General features: G+C 46.9%; 8 protein-coding genes across 9 annotated transcripts; 3 read left to right on the forward strand and 5 right to left on the reverse strand.

Annotated features, from left to right (window-relative positions):
* The first annotated feature begins 10 nt into the window (after positions 1-10).
* On the forward strand, positions 11-1,017 carry LOC136189125 (coiled-coil domain-containing protein 97-like). The gene has a single exon (XM_065976969.1). The coding sequence runs from the start codon at positions 133-135 to the stop codon at positions 952-954; it is 822 nt and encodes a 273-aa protein (XP_065833041.1). The 5' UTR covers positions 11-132; the 3' UTR covers positions 955-1,017.
* On the reverse strand, positions 912-4,025 carry LOC136189118 (uncharacterized). The gene is made up of 8 exons (XM_065976960.1): positions 3,867-4,025; positions 3,280-3,810; positions 3,076-3,230; positions 2,810-3,010; positions 2,610-2,754; positions 2,275-2,554; positions 1,852-2,219; positions 912-1,795 (listed from the first exon to the last, which is right to left on the reverse strand). The coding sequence occupies exons 1-8, from the start codon at positions 3,868-3,870 to the stop codon at positions 987-989; spliced, it is 2,493 nt and encodes an 830-aa protein (XP_065833032.1). The 5' UTR covers positions 3,871-4,025; the 3' UTR covers positions 912-986.
* Positions 4,026-4,243: 218 nt separating this feature from the next.
* On the reverse strand, positions 4,244-9,568 carry LOC136189117 (thyroid receptor-interacting protein 11-like). Its single transcript, XM_065976959.1, has 18 exons — positions 9,367-9,568; positions 9,121-9,313; positions 8,918-9,068; positions 8,264-8,416; positions 8,142-8,218; positions 7,945-8,055; positions 7,632-7,877; positions 7,522-7,581; positions 7,309-7,459; positions 7,231-7,256; positions 6,020-7,174; positions 5,846-5,967; positions 5,521-5,788; positions 5,362-5,461; positions 5,226-5,307; positions 5,052-5,166; positions 4,921-5,001; positions 4,244-4,865 (listed from the first exon to the last, which is right to left on the reverse strand). The coding sequence occupies exons 4-18, from the start codon at positions 8,379-8,381 to the stop codon at positions 4,542-4,544; spliced, it is 3,036 nt and encodes a 1,011-aa protein (XP_065833031.1). The 5' UTR covers positions 8,382-8,416; positions 8,918-9,068; positions 9,121-9,313; positions 9,367-9,568; the 3' UTR covers positions 4,244-4,541.
* A 181-nt stretch (positions 9,569-9,749) lies between these two features.
* Positions 9,750-10,551, reverse strand: LOC136188829 (protein FAM133A-like). 2 transcript variants are annotated; one of them, XM_065976623.1, is made up of 6 exons: positions 10,511-10,551; positions 10,332-10,463; positions 10,203-10,270; positions 10,059-10,151; positions 9,888-9,998; positions 9,750-9,835 (listed from the first exon to the last, which is right to left on the reverse strand). In XM_065976623.1, the coding sequence occupies exons 1-6, from the start codon at positions 10,545-10,547 to the stop codon at positions 9,785-9,787; spliced, it is 492 nt and encodes a 163-aa protein (XP_065832695.1). In that variant the 5' UTR covers positions 10,548-10,551; the 3' UTR covers positions 9,750-9,784. The 2 variants fall into 2 exon arrangements, with proteins under 2 accessions (XP_065832695.1, XP_065832694.1); XM_065976622.1 differs by having other exon boundaries at positions 10,203-10,273.
* Positions 10,552-10,579: 28 nt separating this feature from the next.
* Positions 10,580-11,252, forward strand: LOC136189424 (5-hydroxymethyl-dUMP N-hydrolase-like). The gene is made up of 4 exons (XM_065977372.1): positions 10,580-10,727; positions 10,784-10,849; positions 10,909-11,019; positions 11,068-11,252. The coding sequence occupies exons 1-4, from the start codon at positions 10,580-10,582 to the stop codon at positions 11,184-11,186; spliced, it is 444 nt and encodes a 147-aa protein (XP_065833444.1). The 3' UTR covers positions 11,187-11,252.
* On the reverse strand, positions 11,203-13,030 carry LOC136189422 (2-oxoisovalerate dehydrogenase subunit alpha, mitochondrial-like). The gene is made up of 8 exons (XM_065977370.1): positions 12,956-13,030; positions 12,699-12,896; positions 12,557-12,643; positions 12,225-12,495; positions 12,031-12,175; positions 11,915-11,976; positions 11,713-11,854; positions 11,203-11,654 (listed from the first exon to the last, which is right to left on the reverse strand). The coding sequence occupies exons 1-8, from the start codon at positions 13,022-13,024 to the stop codon at positions 11,315-11,317; spliced, it is 1,314 nt and encodes a 437-aa protein (XP_065833442.1). The 5' UTR covers positions 13,025-13,030; the 3' UTR covers positions 11,203-11,314.
* On the forward strand, positions 12,858-14,174 carry LOC136189425 (alpha-ketoglutarate-dependent dioxygenase alkB homolog 6-like). Its single transcript, XM_065977373.1, has 8 exons — positions 12,858-13,094; positions 13,143-13,211; positions 13,263-13,323; positions 13,382-13,401; positions 13,447-13,473; positions 13,530-13,634; positions 13,693-13,806; positions 13,871-14,174. Exons 1-8 carry the CDS (start codon positions 12,975-12,977, stop codon positions 14,117-14,119), a joined length of 765 nt encoding a protein of 254 aa, XP_065833445.1. The 5' UTR covers positions 12,858-12,974; the 3' UTR covers positions 14,120-14,174.
* LOC136189417 (uncharacterized) lies at positions 14,021-19,818 on the reverse strand. Its single transcript, XM_065977362.1, has 19 exons — positions 19,659-19,818; positions 18,216-19,607; positions 18,082-18,162; positions 17,713-18,033; positions 17,404-17,661; positions 17,132-17,350; positions 16,895-17,077; positions 16,281-16,847; positions 15,894-16,231; positions 15,812-15,841; positions 15,606-15,763; positions 15,501-15,540; positions 15,289-15,447; positions 15,172-15,239; positions 15,021-15,126; positions 14,924-14,971; positions 14,776-14,868; positions 14,516-14,715; positions 14,021-14,462 (listed from the first exon to the last, which is right to left on the reverse strand). Exons 1-19 carry the CDS (start codon positions 19,717-19,719, stop codon positions 14,303-14,305), a joined length of 4,482 nt encoding a protein of 1,493 aa, XP_065833434.1. The 5' UTR covers positions 19,720-19,818; the 3' UTR covers positions 14,021-14,302.
* Positions 19,819-22,856: the final 3,038 nt, after the last annotated feature.

Below are 22,856 nucleotides of genomic sequence, written 5' to 3' on the forward strand. Positions count from 1 at the left end.
CTGACAGACAACGCACACAAATATTTTTGTCCTCCATTTGCTCTGAACTCGGAAGAGTTGTAAACTGATCAGCCTGATAGAAGTTGTCTGTCGGCATTTGCCTGCCAGCTGCTCATTACGGTGACCGTCAAAATGGCTGCGTCTCTGCAAAGTGAAATGCAGCAAGTTCTTAGTTGCATCGTAAGTAGCGGGGCACTAATCAAAAGCCAACAGAGAGGAGAACCGGAGCCGAGTTTTGACGAGAAGATTGCGATCCTCGAAGACGTCCTTCGTCGTCGTCCTGCCGACTTTGTGAAGCGATTCGGCCGCTTTCTGAGTCGCGCTCATCTTCCCGCTTTCGACTCGTTGCGAGGGGCCGATTGCGAAGTCGAATTCTACCTAAAGGAACTCGAATCTGGATTCAACGCGACGAAGAGTCGAAAGCGAGTCCGCAACCGACGATACGAATGCCTACAGGAACTCTTGCGCGGCGGAGAATACTTCAGCGACCAAGAGATGCGACGAAGAAATCCCGAGCAATATGAGCTCTACGTGGGACAGTATTTGAGCGCTAAAGAGAGAAAGGAACTCGAATTGGACGACACCAAAGAGATAACATTCAGTTCTTTTCTACTCGATATGATGCACAGACGTCGTCACAAAGAAGAAGAAGAAGAGGAAGAGGAGGAGGAGGAGGAGGAGGAGGAGGAGGAAGATGACGAAGACAAAGCCGTTCCAAGTGAGAGTGAGAGACTCTTGCTTCGGCAGGAATTCGTCTCGATCATGGAGCAGTCTTTCTTGAATGGAAAGGACGAGGACTTCGACTATAGTCGAGTCGATCAAGGTTGGGAATACGATTCAGTTCGACTGCGAGAACAAGACGAAGAGGAAGCGTATTTTGACGACGAAGAACCTGATACGTGGCCGTCAGAAAAGCCTAAAAACATAGAATTACCAACGGGGAGCCTTAATTAATTAAGTAGTCAATTTAGTTCTCTCTCTTTCCGTCAAATATATATTTTCAACTTTTGCACGCGATTGACAAGAGTGACGACGTCGCCGACACTCTTCCCAATGACGATGCGTTCTGGCGAGCATCCCTCGTATTCGTCTTTGCCCTTGAGCGTTTGAATTTCGTTGTGAACGGTCCACGCCGACGGTCGCTGGTTCGCTTCTTTCACCACCATTCTCGAGCACAAATCGAGCAGCTCGAGAGTTTTTATCCTCGCCAGTTGGGAGAAGCGCGCGTCGCGAGCGGCCGCCTCGCCGCAGAAAATCTCGCCAATCGTAACACCAAGACTGTACACGTCAGTCGCCAGGCTCGATCCCTGAGTGGGATCGTCAAAACGTTCCGGCGGCGCGTAATTCGGACTCATGGCGCCGGCCGAGAGCGAGTCGCCGAGCACGTGGCTGGCGCCGAGATCACCGATCTTCGCCGTCATCGATCGCGTGACGAGTACGTTGCCCGTTTTCACGTCGCCGTGAACGTAGGACGGCGAGAGATTGTGCAAGAAAGCGATGCCAGCTACGGCACCGTCGGCAAGGCAGATCTGCTCGCGATGAGTCAGATAGCAGCCGGTTGCCCACGCGGCCGCTATCACTTCGGACGCGGACGCTTCCAGGAGCTCCATAATGATGAGCAGGGGCGTTTCGTCGACCATCGAAGCACCGTAGACGGTGACGATGTTGGGGTGGCGAATGCGGCAGCAGATGGAAAGCTCCTGCCGGCAAAGGCGTTGCGTGTGAGCGTGCATGATCACGGAAAAGAAGCGCTTGACGGCGACGACGCCGCCTTTCCACATTCCAGGTGAGACAGCTAAAAATGTCGTCATTAGAAATATTCCTTTTGTATCATCATGGTCTTGTTCTTACATCCGAATGATCCTTCGCCGAGTTTCCGGCTTTCGTTGACGATGACCTGCTCTTGTGGAATGTTGAGAAGGCTGAGATAGTCGTCGAGCTGCGTTTCCACTTCTTCTTTCGATTCCTGGAGGGCTTTGATTTGGCGTTTCATCAGCGGAATCTGAGATTCCAATTTGACTATGTGATCTTTCAAGAGTTGGGTGCAGTTTCGCAATTGCTCGATCTCGTTGTCCTTTTCGCAGCGCAACTCGCCAACCTCCGCCTCCTTACGTTGCAATTCGTCAAGCAGGCGAACGACAGTGCTGTGATGGTGCTCCTGCTCTTCCTTGCGAGCTTTCGTTTCAATCTCCAGCTGATCCTTTAAATCAGTCATTTCCCTGAAAAGAAAAATGTTAACATGATGGCCCCGTACTATATACATCTCTTCTTTACTGATGGCTATTCATGCTGAGCGTTCGAACACGCTTCTGCAGCTCAACTACGTTCTGCTCCAATGACACCTTCTCTGCTTCCATCGCCTGGTGAGCGAGATGCAGATCGTCGGCGGCGGAGTCAAATGCTGACGATGAACTTTTGCTCGATTTTCGTTTCATATTCCTCAACGTTCCCAGTGCCGAATCGAACGTCGGAAAATATTGGGAGGACGAGACGTAACTCGACGACGAAGAAACGGGCGGATAATAACGTTCAAACACCGTGGGATTGTCAGGATCTGAGAAAATGTATAGCAAAAAATCAATAGGGGAAAGAGAAATCCAGTCACGTACTCCACACGTAGGCAAAAATATCACCAGAGAGGCCTCCAGTGGGAGCCATGCCACCTTGAATAATAATAAAGTAGGAACCATTAGATTGCTTTATCCAAACGGCGGCGTGCAGATGCTGCTGGATAGGAGAGTGACCGACGAACAACTAAAAACGAGCCAATCGGGGTATGAAATCTCAATTTCTTGCATCTTTAACTAACCTGGCGAACCATTCCGGTCTCTAGGTCAATGAGATAGCCGGTTTCCTTGTCGCCGTCGTCAGTTGATTCCTTCAGTCCGCCGAGTATGAGCATGGCCGGTTTTCCACTTGGCTGCAACGGTAAGATGAGAGCAGCGTGACTCGACGTCGGCTTCGGCCAAGGATGCGTGCTGAGAAGAGACCTCGTCACCGGCGTCCAAACCTGCGCAATTCGTCGCCAGCCGGCTATTTTTATATGTTTGTTGTTTTAGCCGGTAAACTAACTACCTGGAGCCGGATGTTAAGAATTTGCAATTGATCGAGTCGTCGACCGGCCGAACGACCGCCAAACATGGCAACCGTTTCGTTACTAATCGCGTTCAATGTGTGCCCGGAGCAAGGGTGGGGCTTTACTCCGACTGTGTCTAGAGGCCACCAACAGGCTGCGAGAAAAACGCCGTCAGCCGGTGACGGAATTTTCGCTCGACTTACATCGAATCGAGTCGAATCGATAGCACTCGTTCGACCAGCCGCAACCGGGCGTCGACGAATCGTTGATCCACGCGGCGCCCTCCTGCACGCGCGCGCTCGTTCGATCGACGTAACCGCCGATCATGATCAACTGATCGCGAACGGCGCACAGGCCGCAATTCGATCGCGACGCCGGTTTTGCGCCGTCGACGTTGACGCGCGTCCACGCGAAACCGGACGTGTCGAAGCGGTACAGTTCGCCGGTCAATCGATTTCGCTTCAGATCGACGATTCCGCCGTACGAGTAGACCATGCGACCGATCGCTGCGCATCGGCCGTGCCCCGTCGGCGGCGGGCCGTCCTTCGATTTCGTCGCGTAGACGCACCATTCGCGTCGAACGAGATCGAGCACGTGCATCTCCTGCTTCGAGCAGAGTTTCCACGCGTTCGTGCGCTCGTCGCGTCGTTCGCCGCCCCAAACGAACATCCGCTGCGCGTCCGTGATCGCTTCGTGGCCGCGACGCGCGCCCGGACTCTTCGACGATCCGCTCCCTGAGGAAAAACAAAGTGTAGTTTGTTTTACCTGTGAATCTGCCGTCGCAACGCACCCATTCTTTGCGTAAGGGCTTCGGCTTCGGAGTCACGGCGAAGCGGCGTATCGTCGAGATTCCGCACCACAACAATCTACCGACTCATGAGTCCCGACTTGGCACCGATTGTTATGTTTTGAAAGCCAATGAAAGGCAAGAAGCCAGGCCTGGGACGAGCACCGCAAGCGCCGGATATAAGAAATCACGTGATTGTAGAAGAATGTGAACTAACTAGCGCGCGTTCCCTGTGGAACTTGAGAAAGAATGGGAGCAGCTCTGGCAGCGACCGTCGACTCTAACGCGACTAACGTTCCTCAGACTACGTGTTGTAAGTCGTAGAATTGATTGCGACCGTATGTTGGCTTTACGAGCCTGTAACAGCTAGTAAAATGCCAATCTGGGTCATATTTGCCGTCATCGGCGCCGCGATTCTGCTTCTGATCATTCTCTTGTGGGTCTGCTACTGTTGCATGTGCGGAAAGTGTGACAGAAAGAAATGAATCGTGGGCAACCGCCCGTATTCGCGAGAAGAGACTGCCCTCGAAGTAGATCTTTAGCTTAGCGATTAAATCGCTGTACTGTAGTACTCTATCCAATTCGATTTCTTTAAATTACTTCTCCCTGTTGTTATATATATTTCGGTATCGTTTGCCACAGCCTACAGTATGTGCTAGAGACGAGGCACGTGATCGGCTACGTCTTTGAATTCTGATAGCCGAGTGCATTCTCCAATGCAAGTGCCTGCGAATCTGGTTTCGTCGACGTGGGGACTAACTGGAAGCTTGCCCCAGCTAAGTTCACAGGCTGCGCGTTTGATTTCCAAGGCTTTAGGGATTCGCTAGCCACAGGCTGACTTGGCAGACTTGTCGGCTCCGGCTGAGGTGTGGATTCTTCAAGGGGCTTACCAAAGTGACGTGCAGCCGGCGAAGAAGGCGTCGTTGGCGGCGTGAACTTGAAAGAACCCTTGGGCTTGGATTCTTCTTGGAGAAACTGCACGAACATTTCACTGAATGATCCCTAAAAGTAGGAACGTTGATAGAAGATGTGTTTGCTCACAACTGGGGGTGCTTACGTCTAAGGTGGCTGCAGAAGGACTTTTGGGTGACGATCCAGACCAGAGAGAGGACAGCCAGCCGGATTTCTTCGGTAAAACCTGATGAAAAATCTCAAAAGAGCGCACGGTAAAATAATAGGATGACGCACCTTAGCGAATTCTTCCTCATTGAAGTTCAAAACTGTACCTAGCAGTCTGAGACTTTGATCTTTGCTGCTTTGAGGACCCTTCAGATATCCTATGAGCATGTTCTTTACCAACGCTCTGCACACGAAGAAAATCATTAATTTCGTCAGCGGTATTTATCTCCTTGAGACGCCTACTTATCAACTCTGTCTAATTCAGCGCGTTTTATTTCTTCGATGTGTTTACCAGCTACACGAAGAGATGTCTCCATTTTCAAGACTGGGAGCAGAAAGCTTTAATCCCAAAGAGGACGTCCAGGCGAAAAAAGCTCACCTTCCATCTTCAGCTTCTCTTCTTTCACTTTGCATGCATCTATTTCCGCACGTAAAGCAGCAGACATTTCGGCTGCAGACTTGACTTCAGCAAGTTCTTTCTACGTGCAAGAGCAATGCGGATCAAATCCACATGACATAGTGATATTTTTTCTGTTACTTGCAAGACGAAAACTTGCTCCTTCGTTCTTTCCAAATCGTCGAGTTTCCCTTTCACTTCATCTTTAATCTTCTCCGTCGCCAACTCAACTTGGACGTCTCGCTCCGCCTGAAATTGCTCTAAAACCGACTGAAGATTACGGAGCTGCGTCGTCTTCTGTTTCAAATCTTCTTGAATAACGGAGAGTTGACTGAGAGCCCCGTCCCGCTGCACGCAAACACTGTGAAGTTGATCCTGTAGATTTTGCAATTGTGACTGCACAAAACGCCTTGGAGAAAAGACTTCTCAAGAGAAAAAAATGTGTCCATCCCATAGCGAAACTCACCCTTTGCCATCGGCATCCTCTTCCATCTGTCGCACTCGTTCTTCCGCCAGCGACAACTGACGCAATAACTCCGTCTCGCGCTCGCGACTCCGAATCGCTTCTCTCGTGTGCGAATCCTCCACCTAGGCCAAGAATGAGACATCATCTCTTTCGCCTTCATTAAATACAACCCACTTCGATGAGATGCGTTCGAAGTCGTTCCAACTCGCGTCCCGATCGTTCGACGGTCGCCTGCGACGTCTTCGATCCGACGACAATCTCAGCTTGAAGAACACGCATTTCCTTTTCCTTCGCCTTCAATTCGTCGTCCAATCGTCGTCGCTCCTCGTCCGACGTCGCCAATCGTTTCTTGCACGCCGTCAACGCTTCGAGCAGCTGCCCGTTGTGTTCGCGCAACGACGCCGACATTTCCTTCTCGCGATTCATCTCGTCGATCAGACCGCTCGACTCCAACTGCTTATCGCGCAGGTCGCTCGTCGACTTCTCCCGCTCTTCGGCGACGATCCCATTCAAACGGCTCACCTCGACGCGAAGCGCCTCGACGTCTCGCTCGCGCGCCGAGTGCCGACGCTCGTACTCTTCCGCGACGCTTCGCAACTGAACGATCTGCGCTTCGTACGCTTCGACGCTCCGTTCGTTTTCGCGACGAAGCTCTTCGAATTGCGACGTCTCGCGTACGTTCGCCGTTCCTAATCGTCGTTCCAGCTCGTCTCGGTCCGTCGTCAAGCGATCGCGCTCGCGCTGCAAAGCGACGAACGCTTCCTCGCGAAACTTGCCCTGCTCGGAGGCGCGCAACAGCTGCTTCTCCATCTCGATTTTCTCGTCGGCGAATTTCGCCTCGTCGGACGCTCGACTTTGACGCAGACGTTCGACTTCGTCGCTCGAATTTTTCAAATTTTTTTGACAGTCGTCAAGTTGATTTTCGAGATGTCGGCACTGTTTCTCCAACCGATTTCTCTCGTTGTTTCGCTCGTCGAGACTCGTCGTCGTCGCGACCAACTGCCGACGCAAGTCGTCGCACGTCGTTCTCAACTCGATTGTCTTTTCTTGAAGAAGGGCGTTCTCTTCTGTCTGCGTGACGAGATCGGCATTGGTGCGATCAAGTTGCTCTTCTAGATTGCGTTTCATGTCGGCGTCCACTTCGTCGATGCCAATTGTCCTCGCTCCTTCCGAACTACGATCTCGGTAGCCGTCTCTTTCAATTTTCAATTTCTCGATCGTCTCTTCGAGAGAGTCTAGGCGAACGATCAACTCTTTCTTTTCCGTTTCGAGAGAAGCGACGCGTTCGCGCTCAACTCCGACTCTCGCTTCCAGCTCTTCCAGGCGACCCTGTGAAAAAGTTAGAATGAGATCTGTTTCTAATTGTGACAAAGAACTCTATACACCTCGTCACCATTCTGTAATTCGTTATCTGCAAAAACTAAGATTGAGCGGCTCAAAAATTTAATCCGAAGGATTTCTACCTTTCAACTGTTGAATCACCTGCTGTAATTCAGCCACGTCGCTTTCGTAGCGAGAACTGAGAGACTTCAACTTTTCTGCGTGGGCGTTCTGCAGTGCAGCCATATAGTCCTGTTGCCTGTCCACCTGCAAGCTCAACTCTTCCTTTACAGCCTATCAAGCAAATGAATTAGCACCATCCATCCATCCATTAATGTAGCGTATTAATCTCCCACCTCCAGTTCCATAGAAAGTCGAACATTTTCGGCTTTCACGGATTCCTCAGTTGACGTCTCCTATTGAATTAGTTGCAACAAAAATCCTCCTTCAATTGCTAAATAATTACCCCTTGATGGTTTTCCGTCACTTCCTTCCACCGATTCGATTGCACTCGCAAGCGCTCCACCTCCCCGCGCAATCGATTAATCTCCATTCGTTCCGATAAGACATCGCCAAAATGTAGGGCGTCATCCTTTGCATTAGTATATGAGGACGGCGGAGGCGACATGGCAGTGGGTGCCTGGAGCTCCAGCAGATTGGCACGCTGTTCCTTGAGCTCGTCCATCTCTTGTTTCATTCGAGTCAACTCGTCCTTACCAGAAACGGAGGAAAAAAAAAAAAATAAATATATAAATATATAAAATTCATTTTTTGCATACCAATTTCTGCTGGAGTAGTTCTCTGTATTCTTTGGAGATGGCTGCGATTTGGAGTTCGGCCGCTTCGGCGCGTTCTCTCTGCTCGACGTTTTCTGCTTTTATACGATCCCACTGCGAGTGAGAGACAGAGATAAAGGACGGCGTCACGCGTCGCTCTAGTTCCTTCTCCATTTCTTCTCGCCTAGCTTATTATATACCTCTTCTTTCTGAACATCTGCCGTCATTTCTAGATCTTTTACTCGTTGTGAAGCGATTCTCAATTCCGTGGCAGGATCTAGAGGCCGATTATGCACTTTCGACGCGGTTTTCGTTTGCAAACCATGAATTTCTTCCGTTCCTTCTTTTAGGACCTCCTTCGTAAATGACGACAGCTGGCCTGTAAATGACGAAAGGCTGCCGCTGACGCTTTCGAACGATCCGCTGAGCCATTTCGCCATTTTGGTTCAAACGATTTTTTCTTGGCGCACGCTACCTACAAATCCCGTACACTATCTTCTGCAAAATAAATTCCTAATCAGATGGTAATGTACTAGAAAAATCGCTTTCGGAGTCCAATTCGTCAAGTAATACGCTACTATCTAAACTACTTTCGTCAGACGTTGAGTCCCAAATAGAACTACTATCACTAATGGGAAATGATATTGAATCCTCATCATCACTACTATCACTTCCATTGTCACTGCCACTGGCAACATCATCTAATTCCTCCTTTGCTGTCTCGTCTATACTAACATCAGTGAAACGTCGCTTCACATCCCTGTTCTTTCCCATTCGCGCGGCAGAATGAACAAGAACAGCAGAAACGAATTCCACAGGCCCATCCACCTGTTACAGAAACCAATCGTTCTTTTTCTAAAAAATCAGGACTCCTAAGGCTAACTCAGAAGACACTTGAAAAGTGTCAGTGTGCAGTTCACTTTGAGCAAGGTGCTCTGCTATTTTAATTAAAGGTGCCACTGCATGTAACTCTCACCTTGTAACGTCTCGACAAAGACGCTTTCTTAACCACTTCTTTCAGCAATTCTCCAACATAATCACGAATGCATCTGTCCAACAGACGAAGAGTGTGTCCCGATATGAAAAGTGAGCGACGACCGCGTTCAGGAAACAATTCACAATAGATCCTAGAAAATAAAAATTCCGTCACAATAAACTTAGAAAAGAATATGACGTCACCTATCTGAATATCGTAACAGATTGGTCGGATTTAATAGTCCCGCCGTTGACGAGTAATATACACTTTCGCTTTCCTGACATGTAATAAAAAACTCTTCCTCTGACTGCAATCGATCAGTGGCGCTCGATTCTTCAACGAAAACGTCGTTTTCGTCGAGTTCTTCTGCTTCAGACGTCAAAAAAGCGTCTTGACCTGCAATCGATGACTCTACTACTGTGTCGGCGCTGGGCGTCATCTAATCTTACGTCTGTATATTTCAGGCAAGGAACACCAGAACGAAAGAGCCTCAAACTTTTCCTTTACCTCTAGGATGTCGGCACGTGTTTTGTCTTTCAGTCGCTCGGCGATAGCTTCCACATTCGTGCTTCCCAGTCGGCGAATAGACTCAAAGAAGATGTTGCGATCGGTTTCGGTCCAGCTGGACGGGAAAAGACTTTCATTGGAGGTCATTTGTTTAACTGTTCCCGGATACGGCACGCCCCCACTGATGTATGTACCTGTTATTGTACGTACATATGTACGTATGTATGTATCTGCCCAATGAAGTCTCGCTCCTTGAGGCTGGAGGATAATCCGTTCTCCCCTGGGGACTTGGGTTAACGTCGTCTCCCTCCTTGGAGGCTGGAGGTTAACTAATGTGCAATATTTTATAACTGTACAGCTTCACAATGTTGCATTTAAAAAATCCAGTAGGTCTTTTCTATTTTTCTCTCTCTGAAAAAAAGAAGACATTGTCTTTGGCATCAGATGAATCTTTCTGACTAACCTCCTTGTCTTCCTTTGACTTTTTCACCTTCAGCTTGATCTTTTTTCCTGATACAGCGCTGACTTTGACAGATTTAGCTGAATCTACCCCGTGACCTCGCTCCTTCATAAACTGAAATACGCTCATACAGACTTTTCTTTTATTTCTACCTACTCAAATATGGCAGATTACCCTAGATAATTGAACAGGACCAGATGCATCATCTTGCTTCTTCCGATCTTTCTTAGCCCTTTTAGATTTTTTCTTTGACTTTTTCTTTTCCTTCTAAAGCACAGAGCTAGTACAATCAATACGATTTTTTGCTGCAACACAAACCCTATCTTTTCGCTTTCGCCTCTTCGCTCTCTTCTCCCTGATAGTGATAGTGATATCCCTCTCCTCGTCTACTATCCCATTCTACTTAGCCTGTACCGTCTCTAACACAAGCTCTTCTATTCATTTCACCTGATGACGTAGAGCTATCCGAAGACGAATCGCTGCTGCTAGACGATGAACTCGACCGTCTTTTCCGCTCTTTCCGACGTGAACGATCCAAACCGTCTCGGTCAGAGAGCGATTCGCGGCGGGTGGCAGATTCTAGCGAATAAGTAACTATTGTGATAAAAGAATACCGCATTGGCGACCTTTTTCCGTATTGGAAGAAACAGCCTTTTCGGACATTTCTCGAGCTAGCGCACGTTAGGGTACTTTAGATGGCAAAATTGTTGCAGCTCTACTTTGCTGGCAGCATTCGTGCTGGAAGGCAGGATGCTCAGCTCTATTACTCGCTTGTCGAGTTGCTCAAGAGTCACGGAAAGATTTTCACCGAGCACGTGGCTGATCCAAATCTGAGCGAAGCAGGTTCAGTATATTCTGAATCTCCAGCTCATTCTAATGCAAATTATCTGAATTTTCAGGAGATGCTCATCTGGACGACAAATTCATCCACGATCGCGACCTTGACTGGCTTCAACAATCAGACGGTCGAGAAATAAATTTGTGATAATTCGATGAATTAAAAACTACTATTTTTCTAATCTAGCACTAATTGCTGAAGTCACTCAACCATCTCTTGGCGTCGGATACGAAATTGGACGAGCCGTTGCCATGAATAAGCCAGTTCTCTGCCTATTTCGACCTAGCTCGGGAAAATGTATTAATGAATTAAGCTGCGGGAATTATAGGTCAAAATCTTTCCTAGCTCTGTCTGCTATGATACGAGGAGCTCAAGACGGAAAGTCGCTCGTCGTTCAAGACTACGAAACCCTAGACGAAGCATCGACGTCATTTAAAACCTTCCTCGATCCTCTTAAGAAATGAACCTCGTTTTCCCCCCTTCACGAAAGACAACCCATTCGTTATCAAAATAAACTACAGCTGACCCCATTTATTGTTTGCAAATAAGAATAAGGGCAACGCAAAGACGTCAGCCTGTCCCTGAAAGTCGCTTACGTGGAAACGTTCTTTGGATAGTGATCTGGATATTTGGCAATGTGATCTTTCAATTCCTTGAACTGCTTCTCCAAGTGTTTCGGCATCTCTTCGTAGACGTCCGTAAACATGGTTTCGAGGCTCGGCTTCAGACTTTTCTCGGCGCCTGCAAACGCCTCCATGACGCGCTTCTTGCACTCGCGTCGCAACTCCTCCTCCATCTTCTCGTCCCACAGGCCTTTTCGTTTGAGATAGTGCGCAAATCGCGATATCGGATGATCTTCGCGATCCCAATAGGTCACCTCGTCGATCGATCGATACGCAGACGAATCGTCGCTCGTGCTATGATGACCGACTCTAGAACAAGCGCAGGAAAAAAAGTCGTTCATTGAAGAAGAAACCCGTCTCACTTTACCTATATGTCATGGCTTCGATTAGAACCGGCTTATTCTTTTTCACGCAAATTTCTCGCGCCGCTTTGACAACGTTGTGAACGGCAAGCACGTCGTTGCCATCGACGCGGACGCTGTCAATACCATAACCGGGTCCTCTGACAACTGCACGAAGAAGAAGTCCTCAATAGAGAGAGACAAAGTGTTTCTATTATTTTCTCCTACCTATGCCGTCTCCTCTATACTGATCTTCCGTGGGAGTCGATATAGCATAGCCGTTATTCCGACTAATAAAATTAATTACTAGCGAAAATATGCCGTATCTACGCCGCTTTCTGTACCAAAAAAAGATAACGGGACAATCTAGTGTTGCAGCAAAATTCATGGCCGCGTGAGCGTCCCCCTCGCTTGCTGCTCCATCACCAAAGTAGCACATCACGCACAAGCCAGCATGTGCCCTCTTTAACGCATAGGCGGCACCAGGAGCTTTCACAAACATAAGTGATTAATAATTAAATATCAATTTGCGTATTACCTTGTGGCATTTGCGTTGCCAATGGCGACGATATCGTATAATAATTCAACTTGGCGGATCCGTAATGGACGGGCATTTGACGTCCCTTTGCCGGATCGAGATGATTTCCATAGCACTGGTTCATCATCTCGTCAAGCGTGTAACCGCGCCACAGAAGCACGCCCGCTTCACGATATTGAGCATAGACAAGGTCATTTGAATCGAGAGCGGAAGCGCTGCCTATGTGAGTCGCCTCCTCCCCATAATTGGTCATATAGAAAGATATTCGACCCTAGAAGAAAAAAAACGTGAATGTTCACTGTAATAATTAATTTACGATTTCCACCGCCTACCTGTCGCTGGGCGTCAACCAAGATTTTATCAACGGTATTGAGTAGCATCATCGTTCGGTGCATTTTTACCAGCGTTTCGTCCGGAAGCTGGCGTAAAACGATTGGGAGGAGATATTTATATTTCGTCTGTATTCTTTCTTACGTTGGGGTCTTCTTTGGGGTCGAGGAGCTCGCCTTCGCGGTTCATAACGCGATAGAGCGAGACTCCCTCGCCGTCCTCTTTCAGACTCCACGGGCGACATTGCATGACGTCGTGCGAGAATCTCGACTTCGAGCCCGGATACAGCGAGCGTTCGCCTTTGTTCCATTCCGATTCGTCAGAGTTCGAAAGGAGGCGACGCTGAGCGCAAGAACAGAAACTAGAATTGAGCCCCGTCATGCAAAAATACGAACGAATACCGTTTGAGAAAACGCTCTAATGCGCGTTCTCGTAGCGGTTCGCGTCAAGAGCCGGCAAAACGTCGACATTGGAATTGCTTTAACGCGCGCTAGAATGGACGTTCTCCTTGCACAAAATAAGGCGTTTGTCGTCGAAGAGGTCAAGACCTGACTCACCTGAAGCAAGAACCGTTGCATTATCTTGTAGACTTTGCCAAGGGTTTATTATTGTCCCGAATTTATTACCGAAGAGGAACACGATTTTCTGCTGAAACAAGTAGAAAGGAATTAGAGGCATTTTTGGTACACTTACGTTCTGCTTGCTTAGGTCTATGCCGCTCCTTTACCAAAATGGACTCATCTCTCAAATAGAAGATTACAGAATTGGGGTTCGAATCAATATCGGAGTAAAATTCTGAATTAATTAATTAATTAGGGTAATTTTAGGTGGAATGCCAAACCCAAAGGTTTTAATTTAATTAAGATATACGTCTGAGTTATCTTAGATTTAGGGAATGTTGCAAGAGAAATTACCACCAGTAAAATCGCATATGAAACACCAGGCCTTGTTTCTCTATGTTGCTGGTTGTTCTAGTGGCTAGATTCTCTTGCTGATCGTTTACAAGATTTAGGAATTTTTGATAAAGACCGTCCCAATCATGTTCTTGTGAACGAATACATGCCAGGTCAAGGGATTATGGTACACGGCATACCATTGTGGCTTTGCTAGGCAAAGATTAAGAAGTATGTGGTTTTAGCCTCACGAAGATGGACCCCTCTTTTATCCCATCATTGCCACGATCAATCTTGGATCTCACACGTTGCTTGATCTGTACAAAAAGCGCAGCGAAACTGCAGACGACTCTTCTGCTGTTGTAAGTGCTGGGTTATTGATTAAATAGACCTGTTAATTAGACGATTTTTGAACTGAAGGAGGAGTCTCGTTACGTTTCCTCTTTGCTGTTAGAGACGAGAAGTTTGGTTGTTTTGACGAAAGATGTTTATCATTCAATGCTTCATGGAATACGAATGAGAACTGAAGATAGAATTGACGAGTCAATATGCAACTTGAAATATTGCGCTACGCAGTATAAATACGGCGATGTTTTAGCGAGGAAAACGCGCGTTTCTTTGACGATACGCAAAGTTTTAAAGGTTTCGAAATTGCGAATCAAAATCAAATAAAAGCCACTCATAACCACGCCTGTGACTTTTACGCGCGTTTTACATTTAATCAATAATTTTCTAACGTAACGATTACTTACTTGTTGGTCAGTCAGAGCCTGAGTATCTTGCGCCAACGTGATTTCATACAAAAAAAGCAAAGAATAAGATATCAAAAGAAATTGGATATAGGCATTAGGCAAGTCACTCGATATACTTTGTCTGCAGACGTTTGTGCAAAGAGTCGCCTTCCAGATCTACTGGTCCGCCAATCATTCCACAATCCGCGAGCAGTACATCATCCCCTTGTGATAACTTTCTCACAAGCTCTTCACACGTGATTCTTTGATGATGGTCAGGATGCCTTGACAACGCGTAATTGAAACACAAAAGCTATTGACGTACCCAAAATCTTACCAGGATTCAATCATCAACTTGTAAATTTCACGAGGACAGCCACTGGGTGAAGGTAGGCGATATCCGGTTTCCAATTTTTCCATCAGTTCCGAATTCTTCCAACAACCGTAGGGTCGTTCTCCCATCGTCCATATTTCGTACAGAAGAATACCAAAACTCCACACGTCACTGGCAGACGAATATTTCTTATAGCATACAGCCTGCATGCGCATAATACCGTAAACATTAACTACAGGTTACGCAAAATAAAGCAACGATACCTCCGGTGCCGTCCATCGAACGGGTATTTTTCCACCCTGAGTCACGTAGTAGGTTTCATCTGCCAAATCGCGTGCCAGTCCAAAGTCGCCAATCTAAACAGCGTGTACCATGAAGCGTAGTTAGAAGAATATTTCTCGCGTGGCTCGCCTTGCACGTAAATGTTTCGTCAAGCATGATGTTTCTCGCGGCAAGATCCTGTAAAGGTTACATAAATCAATTGTCTCGCCTAACAGAACAGTCGTACCCTATGCACAAAGCGCTTTTTAGATAGATAAGCGAGACCGCTGACAACATCTCTTGTCAGCTTCAGAAGTCGGCTCCCGATATTGGAAGCTATCGCTGTATTTTCCCTAAACGTCGGTTAGAGCATTATCTTTCATTGATTCAAACGTTACTGGGGCCTTAGAGAAACAAGGTACTCCTTTAGGTCTCCGTTGGCCATGAACTCCAAAACCATCATAAGCTACAATTTTGAGTTACACTTAGAACGTGATGATATCTCGCTATCTCACGGGGTTTCCAGTCACTACAACTCCGAGAAGTCCGACTACATTTCGATGCTTGAACTGGCCCATTATAGCAGCTTCGCGCAAAAACTTGACACGGTCGTCAATACCAGATGACTTCAGCGTCTTCACGGCGACAACGACGCGAGAAGTAGAAGAAATTCTCTGAAGAACACTCTAGTCAAAACTAAATAAAGATATGATCTCGAATAATTGACCTTTTTCAGTAGTACACCTCGTTCAACTGTTCCAAACTCCCTGAAACAACAATAGCCCATAAACGCGATATCAAAGCCTTGCATGCCTGCACGCGTTAGTCATACCCCTTTCCAATAACCTTTTCCGTCGTTATGTCTCTTTTATCTATTATAGGATATTTCCTGCGACTCATTTGACCGAAAATATTTTCTTCGGTCTTCGCGGGCTCCCAATACAGCTCCTCATTCTCGTCTTTTGCATTGCCGTAGATGACATCGTAAAGCTAAAGAAAAGTTAAACAATAACGAGAACGTCAATAGCAGTTAGGTACGTTTGCTGAAGCATTGCCAGCGTCATGGACCTATACAAAAATTGCTAAGAGTACGTCTTTTCCCCACTCTTTACGCCATTACTTTCGGTTTTGCAACCTTACTAGACGACTCGGAGCGTTCGCTTGGGAACGCTGTCTCGTAAAGATTCTCCGTCCCCTTGGCGAAGAAAGGATTATGAATACCAACATCCGCAGTTGAAACGTCGCCGTTTCCTTTGCCATTTGAATATTCCCTCGCACCCTTGGATTCAACCTGATAGGCTGCATTGTCCGTCAGAGAAACCGATCTCAGATAGCCGTCATCATCAGTCAGACTTTCACACCGCCTTTTCTCATAACTCGACGTAGCGTATATGTAATCGTTTGTCGGAGAGGAGGGTCGAGGTGGAGGTGGAAGGGATGCATTGACTCGTCCGTTGACTAAAAAGAAGAGGTCATTGGATAGAAATTAATGTGTTGTAGCCCTTACTTTGCATCTCTTTCATTTCGCTACTTTCTGTCTTGTCGCGAGGGTGGCCTTTGTTTCGGTTTCTTCTCACACAGCAAAAGATGAGAACGATAGCCGCAGTCAAAATGACGAGACCACCGGCACCACCCGCTACTCCAAAGACAACAGGCGACAGGGCCTCTAGCTTTTCCGGAGGCAAAGAACCAGAAAACGACGGCGTAACAGAAGACGGCGACGGAGTTTCCAAGGACGACGACGAAAATGCCGAAGACGACGGCGTAATAGCATTAGGCGGCGACGAGGTAGTCACCATGCCTGAAAGCACTGACGAGACCGATTTGGGTGTTATGAAAGACGGAGATATAGCGCTAGCGTTTGCTGCTCTTGAAATCAGTTGAGTGGTGTTCTGAAAAGAAGAAGGCGGAGAAGGAGAGACGGTTGCTTCGCCTGCCGCTGGCGTTGATGCCGTCGTATTGACGGAGGATGAATAAACAAGCTGGTCGGTTCCTGAGCTCATTGAAAACCGTGACGGCGAAGTCGGGAAACTAGGCAAAGTTGGCGTTGCAGGTGCAGGCGCAATCGTGGGAACTAGAAAGACTAAAAATACATGCCATTATTTTATAGAATTCAAGCACCTGGGCAGAGACAGTAACCCCATTCAGTCATATTTCCGCTTGCATTCACTTTCGTTGCACACCACGGTCGAGTAGAATTGTACGTTGTACATTCGGTAAATTGAAAGCCGTGAAACCTGAACGGAAAGACGCAACCGCTACCGCTACCTGTTCCATTGCACGTGAATGATACCACCGGAGTATCTAACAAAGAAATATACAAAATTCTTTTCACCGTGTACATGAAAGTATGCAAACCGTAGCAACGAGGAACATCACAGTAAGCACTCTTTTCCCATCTACGTGACCAATAGAAACACCACGGTCGATGATGCGTAATAGGCGATGGATTACGACATGAAGCACCAAGTAGACTGTATTCCAACGGCCAAGATGTGCAGTCCTTACCATTTTCTGTATTGGAAACTGTTCCATTATATCCAGCTCCGTTGTCAATAACGCTATAACACTCGACATCTAGACAAATGATTACATATTAGACTACACAATTACAAAGGAGCGTGCCTCACCCTTGCATTCTTGAATAAAACAGTAACCCCACCAGTTACTTTCATTGCTGATGTAGCACCAAGGTTCTGACCTGACCGATGCCATTGGATTCCGACAATAGTTATGATCGCCCAATCCAGCGTTTGGGGCATTTTCAACGTCCTGGTCATACGTCAATCGTGATTTCCACGATACACACGAGGAGCCATTGCCCGTTTGACTCAAGAAACCACGGTATGACACGCCTCTGTCGGTTGAGCGGTAACAGTTGTGAAAACCTAAACAGTCCACGTTCAATATAAATTGCTTAAAGTGTAAAAGTGATTTACCTAAATTCAATGTTCTTATACGCGAGGGCAAAGACTGATCACTACCTTCCGGTGATACTACCCACACAAACACGCTGTACTCGGTGAATGGAGACAGATCCAACGAACATCGGAACATCTGGTATTCATTCGGCACCGAAGTGATATTGACTTTTGTGTACGGTCGAAAACGTCCAGGCACCAACTCGGAACCAGGATAATAAGCATACGAAACGACTTGATACGCGAGCCTATTGAGTAGACCGTTTGAATACAGGGGAGTCGTCCACAAAACGCTGCCATTAGTTAATGCAGTTACTGGAATACTAGAACCCACGGGAACTAGACACAACAACGTCGTAGATTAAATAGTACCCCAATACAAAATACCTGCTGGTCCAGACATGGCACACATCCAATTACTAGGTATCAAAGACCCGCCGTCAATGGCCACTACTTGATACAGATACTCTATATGCGCAAGAAATACGCTAGTATCTTGCATCACTTGCTTGTAATCCTACCTGTAAATGGTTGAATGCTGCTGTCAGTTGCCCTTGTTGAAGTACCATTATATATAGTTCTTTCAATGGTATTATCATAGCACAGAGACTGAGATCCGTTGCTTACAGGACATCCGGCTAGACTAACGAGACTAAGCTTAGCAGTGGCGTTTTCAACATCGGCCACTTTTCCACTTATCGTCAAATTGCGAATGCAACCACTGAAACTCTTCTTCGCCAAATGATGCCAGTCAAAAGTAGCCGAAATGTTGGTGCGATCTTCAATTCCTCCTGCGTAAGCTGCAGATATTCGTCCAAGTAATCCAGCGCTATTGTTCATCACGAGAGAAGAAACGCCGTCAACCTCTATGGCAATAGCGTCTTTTGTCACAGTGGCTATTACCCAATGCCAGTTGCCGTCACAAAGGCCTGATAACTGTGACGACGACACGGTGCTCTTGCTTAGACTGTTCCTAATTGTGTTCAATGTGACACTCGTGTTCTCCATTTCAATTGAAACAACGTGATTCCAAGATGACCCTTGTAAAGCAAACAGAAGTCCCTGTTGAGCCAATGTTCTAAATCCAAATTCTAATTTAAATTCGCTTGCACTGTCAAATAGAGACGGAAACAGCTTCAAGTAACCTGCCCCTTTGAAATGAATGCCTCTTGACAATCGAACTGGACAGCCCACACTACGACTGTGTACATTTACAGATGCAACAAAAGAAGTAGAATTTTTCTTTTCAATGGCTTCCAATGATTCTCCTTCCAAGTACACGTCTGACAAGCACCCAGACAATGGCTGTCTTGTTGTCTGTCCATTCACGGAGTGTCCCGGTGGAACACCACCCAAGTACAGCTGCCTAGCTTGATCAACCTGAGTAAATCGTCCCGAGAATTTTGCCTGCACGACTGTGCTCTGATCCACCTGAAAATTTGCTGCTTTACCGTCACTGGTCTTCTTTGCGCTGACGCTATGCCATCTTCCGTCACTGCACACAGTTGATAAATCGGTGGCAGATGCTTTTGAAACTGGCCCAGACCCAGAGGGAACTCCGTTATGAAAAGAGAGTACAACATGACCGTTTTTGAGTTCAGCAGCCACGAAGTCCCCTTCGGGGTTTCCGCCGAGGTACAAAAGAAGAGCGTTGTCGGCGTACGTTCGAAAACGAAAAGAGATACTGAAATAGGGATTCACGAAGTCGGTTGAGGTACTTGTGTAGCTGTAGCCGGTACCCTGAAAGTAAAGTCCCGGCAAAGCGTTCCGCTCTCCGAACGACGCCGTTCTTCTAGACAATGAATATCGAGCGGACGGTATTGAAGGAGTCGTCGCCTCCCATTTCAGTGTTATTTCTTCGCCAGAAACGGACTCGACGGTGGGGGAGCTCTGTGTGGAAATCGTGCGACACTCTATAGGATGGAACGAGATTTAGTCAGGCTCATCCATAACCATCAACTTACCTCGAATGAGGGAACCACTAAAAAAACACAAAGCGCAAGAAATCAGCACGGAAAGACTCATCGCGGGGTGGTCATGATCTCACGGACTCACGCGTCTCTCCGACGCCTCCAAAAACGCCCCCGCCTTGCGGCAATTTCTACATCATTTACAAAAGGCGCACTGCAAAGACACGTATAGAAAGTTAGGTAGTAATGTCATACAAGGGATTTTCCGACGAACGCGAATGTTTTTTTGCAGAATCAGACGATTCTTTGAATCGAGTTTCTCGCAATGCACAATTTCCGTAAAGAGGATTTGGGTTGAGGCTATCTGTCTTTTTCAAATCAACTTCCGCGTACGCGTTCATGCTTGCCAGTTGCTGACCACGCTCCTCATCCAGTTCATTGTCGACCTCCATAACACCTTTTTTCCGTCTGCAAAGGAAACAACCACATCAGAACCCTAATAATAGATATAAATCAAGCTCCTGCTTACGACACGACAAGGCAGGTCACTAATATGGTCGAACCTATTCCTACGATCAGACCAGCAAAAGCCGTTGCCACAAAAATTGCTATCTCAAAAGAATTGCTTTGGGGAGAAGGTGATGAACAGAATCTTTGAAAGTTGTCACTGCCGGCGACAGCTGGTGCAGTCGTTGCTGAAGCGCTGACACTTAAGCCGTCAGCAGAAGCAGTCGTTGCTGCAATAGTCGTAGTAGCTGTACTAGCAGAAAAAGTAGACTGTCGTGAATAGGAAGAAGGTTTAGAGCTTGAAGGCCGTGTCGTCAAAACTGTTGTTGGTGGGGACGTCGTCAACGGCTCTTCAGCTAATAAACCTCATATAAAACACATGCTTCTTAGGTATGTACTACCTACGTACCTGGACAGAGACAGTAGCCCCATTGCTTCACGACGTCGCGTGAATCAACACTCGTTGCGCACCACGGCAAACTGGAATTCAACTCAGTGCATTCAAAGAAACGATCTCCTCCAAAAACAAATGGGAAAACACATGGCTGGGATCGTCCAGTCCCGTTGCAGGTAGATGGGACAAAAGGAACGTCTAGAAAAAGGCTCTATCAATACAAGTTTTTGAAAACCGTTTGATCGCCTACCGTTGCACATTGGAATGTCACAATAATCCCATTGGTCACCGTCACTGTAATAGCACCACGGTCTATCTCTGTTCAATGCATTTCTGCAGAAAGAATGGTTGCCAATTCCGTACTCTTGGCTGGCATTGCCGTAAAGGGAGGTATTTGACCAATTGGTGCAAGAAGCACCAGTTCGTGTGTGATTGATTTCGCCACGATAAGCAGCTCCTTTATCTTTAACACTGTAACACTGATAGTCTGCAAAATTTAAGTGACGAAAAGAAAGCAATGTCAGACAAACGCCTTACCGGTACAAAGACTAATTTCACAATACTCCCACTCAAATGAATTAATGAAGCACCACGGCTTGGTCCTGTTAACCGGCAAAGGATTTCTGCAATAATTTTGGTCGAGTCGAGAATTTTGATAAGGTTCCGTGGAAAAGGGCGTCAACTTCCACGGAAGACATGAACCGCCGCTAGCGGACACACTGCTATTCCCGCGATAGGACACTCCCCTGTCATAACTTTGATAGCAGTTAGAAAAGCCTAGAATAGGCCTTATTAGTCAGAACGACGTCACAGATGTCGTCGGTCTTACTTTCTGGCGTTACTAGCGAGAGACGCGGAATTTCGCTACTGCCTTCGGGAGACCACATATTAATAGAGAATTCGTACTTCGTTGACACGGCGAGATCCATCGTAAATTCGCTACCAAAAGCTTTGACTTCCGCCATCGTTATTATAGCGGTGCTACCATGAGAACCAGGATAGGAGGCATAAACAAACATTTCATTCAAAAGACGGTCGGCAATTCCGTTGGGATTCTGCGGAAACGGTATTTTTATAGTCGCCAATCCCAGCTCATTATAGACAACGCTTGGAGGTAACAAACTAGAAGGAGCTAGAAACAGCATCACAAAGGAGAAGAGGATAGAAATTAGAATCATACCAGAATTCCCAGTAAAAACGCTAAACCACGGCTCTTCTGCAATGATAGTTCCATTGGCACTTCTTCGTCTAATTTGATAGAAGTAATCTAAAGAGAAACAATGCAAACAATAAGGACCGTCAAAAAAGTTCTAACCAGAAAAAGGAGCCACAGTCAAATCAGTGGTGTTTCTAAGAATTCCTTTGTATATCACCTTCTCGTCACCAACGCAGTAAAGAGAACTGGCCGACGAGTCGGGACAGCCTGCCAAACTGACATGAAGCCCGGACTCGGCAACGGCGTCGACGTGAGTTTCGTTTCCGTTAACAGTCAGATGCTGAATGCATCCAGAAAAAGAAGTGACAGGCACGTTGACAGTATTAAGAAGAGACGCCAAGCTTGTTCCGCTTTCAACGCCGCCCATATAAAACACGTCGTACGTGTCCTGGATTACGATGCTTTCTGTCACGTTGTCCGTTCTGATACTCACGTTTCGCCGATCAATCAAAATTTTGATACTGTGCCATCGACCATCACACGTAAGTCCCCCTGAAGCGACAGTTTTTGTAGCATCACTTGTCACAGCAGTCAAGAAAACGACGCCGTCAAACAAATGAACGATGACGCCAGTTGACTGGTTACCTCCTTGAGCAGCCAGAAGTAAGCCGCTTTTTCTAGTGGTCTTGAAAGAAAAACTCAGTTCCAAACGAACGCTTCTTGAGAGCGAAAATAAATTAATGAGTCTTAGATATCCTGCTCCCTTGAAGTAGACTCCTCGACCCGATAACAGAGGACAGCCCAGCGTTCGGTTGAGTACATTCATTGAAGAATTTGTAATTTTCTTTTCCAAGTCCTCGAGAGACTGCTTTTCGATATAAACATCAAACAGGCAGCCAGAAAACGGTTCAGTCGTCGCTGGTGCGTTAACTGAAAGTTTAGGTGGAACGCCCCCAAGAAAAAATTCCTTAGCTTCTTGCAGCAAGAGGAAATCATGCTTGAAGGGAGCAACAAATGGACCATTTCCATCAACAAACAAAAGCGCCGTTAGAGAATCGTTTTTATAAGCCAGAATGCTGTGCACTTGGCCGTCGTTGTGCTTGTGAGTATTGTCTATGGCTCGAGCTGCGTCACCTAGTCCACCGTTGTGAAAGTACAAAACGACGTGTCCGTCTTCGAGCTGAAGTGAAATGAA

Source organism: Oscarella lobularis, chromosome 7 (genome assembly GCF_947507565.1).
Source record: "Oscarella lobularis chromosome 7, ooOscLobu1.1, whole genome shotgun sequence".
Lineage (NCBI taxonomy): Eukaryota > Metazoa > Porifera > Homoscleromorpha > Homosclerophorida > Oscarellidae > Oscarella > Oscarella lobularis.

Excerpts from the sequence above, each read along its gene's own strand:
- LOC136189125 (XM_065976969.1), top strand. The coding sequence starts at position 133 with ATGGCTGCGTCTCTGCAAAGTGAAATGCAGCAAGTTCTTAGTTGCATC.
- LOC136189118 (XM_065976960.1), bottom strand. Across the intron at positions 2,755-2,809 it reads AGACCGGAATGGTTCGCCAG|TTGTTCGTCGGTCACTCTCC; the intron begins GTTAGTTAAAGA and ends GCTCGTTTTTAG. Across the intron at positions 2,555-2,609 it reads TATTTTTGCCTACGTGTGGA|ATCCTGACAATCCCACGGTG; the intron begins GTACGTGACTGG and ends ACATTTTCTCAG.
- LOC136189117 (XM_065976959.1), bottom strand. The coding sequence starts at position 8,381 with ATGGCGAAATGGCTCAGCGGATCGTTCGAAAGCGTCAGCGGCAGCCTT. Across the intron at positions 5,789-5,845 it reads GAGGATGCCGATGGCAAAGG|GCGTTTTGTGCAGTCACAAT; the intron begins GTGAGTTTCGCT and ends CTTTTCTCCAAG. Across the intron at positions 5,462-5,520 it reads AGCAAGTTTTCGTCTTGCAA|AAAGAACTTGCTGAAGTCAA; the intron begins GTAACAGAAAAA and ends TCTTGCACGTAG.
- LOC136188829 (XM_065976622.1), bottom strand. The coding sequence starts at position 10,547 with ATGTCCGAAAAGGCTGTTTCTTCCAATACGGAAAAAG. Across the intron at positions 10,274-10,331 it reads GGATAGCTCTACGTCATCAG|TAGACGAGGAGAGGGATATC; the intron begins GTGAAATGAATA and ends AGAATGGGATAG. Across the intron at positions 10,152-10,202 it reads GGCGAAAGCGAAAAGATAGG|AAGGAAAAGAAAAAGTCAAA; the intron begins GTTTGTGTTGCA and ends TCTGTGCTTTAG.
- LOC136189424 (XM_065977372.1), top strand. The coding sequence starts at position 10,580 with ATGGCAAAATTGTTGCAGCTCTACTTTGCTGGCAGCATTCGTGCTGGA. Across the intron at positions 10,728-10,783 it reads TCCAAATCTGAGCGAAGCAG|GAGATGCTCATCTGGACGAC; the intron begins GTTCAGTATATT and ends CTGAATTTTCAG. Across the intron at positions 10,850-10,908 it reads CTGGCTTCAACAATCAGACG|CACTAATTGCTGAAGTCACT; the intron begins GTCGAGAAATAA and ends TTTCTAATCTAG.
- LOC136189425 (XM_065977373.1), top strand. The coding sequence starts at position 12,975 with ATGCGCGTTCTCGTAGCGGTTCGCGTCAAGAGCCGGCAAAACGTCGAC. Across the intron at positions 13,474-13,529 it reads TGCAAGAGAAATTACCACCA|TGGCTAGATTCTCTTGCTGA; the intron begins GTAAAATCGCAT and ends TGGTTGTTCTAG. Across the intron at positions 13,807-13,870 it reads CTGCAGACGACTCTTCTGCT|GAGTCTCGTTACGTTTCCTC; the intron begins GTTGTAAGTGCT and ends GAACTGAAGGAG.
- LOC136189422 (XM_065977370.1), bottom strand. The coding sequence starts at position 13,024 with ATGTCGACGTTTTGCCGGCTCTTGACGCGAACCGCTACGAGAACGCGC. Across the intron at positions 11,977-12,030 it reads TGTCCCGTTATCTTTTTTTG|TCGGAATAACGGCTATGCTA; the intron begins GTACAGAAAGCG and ends TAATTTTATTAG. Across the intron at positions 11,655-11,712 it reads ATCGAAGCCATGACATATAG|AGTCGGTCATCATAGCACGA; the intron begins GTAAAGTGAGAC and ends CGCTTGTTCTAG.
- LOC136189417 (XM_065977362.1), bottom strand. The coding sequence starts at position 19,719 with ATGAGTCTTTCCGTGCTGATTTCTTGCGCTTTGTGTTTTTTTAGTGGT. Across the intron at positions 19,608-19,658 it reads TAGTGGTTCCCTCATTCGAG|AGTGTCGCACGATTTCCACA; the intron begins GTAAGTTGATGG and ends TCCATCCTATAG. Across the intron at positions 14,869-14,923 it reads ACGAAACATTTACGTGCAAG|ATTGGCGACTTTGGACTGGC; the intron begins GCGAGCCACGCG and ends CACGCTGTTTAG.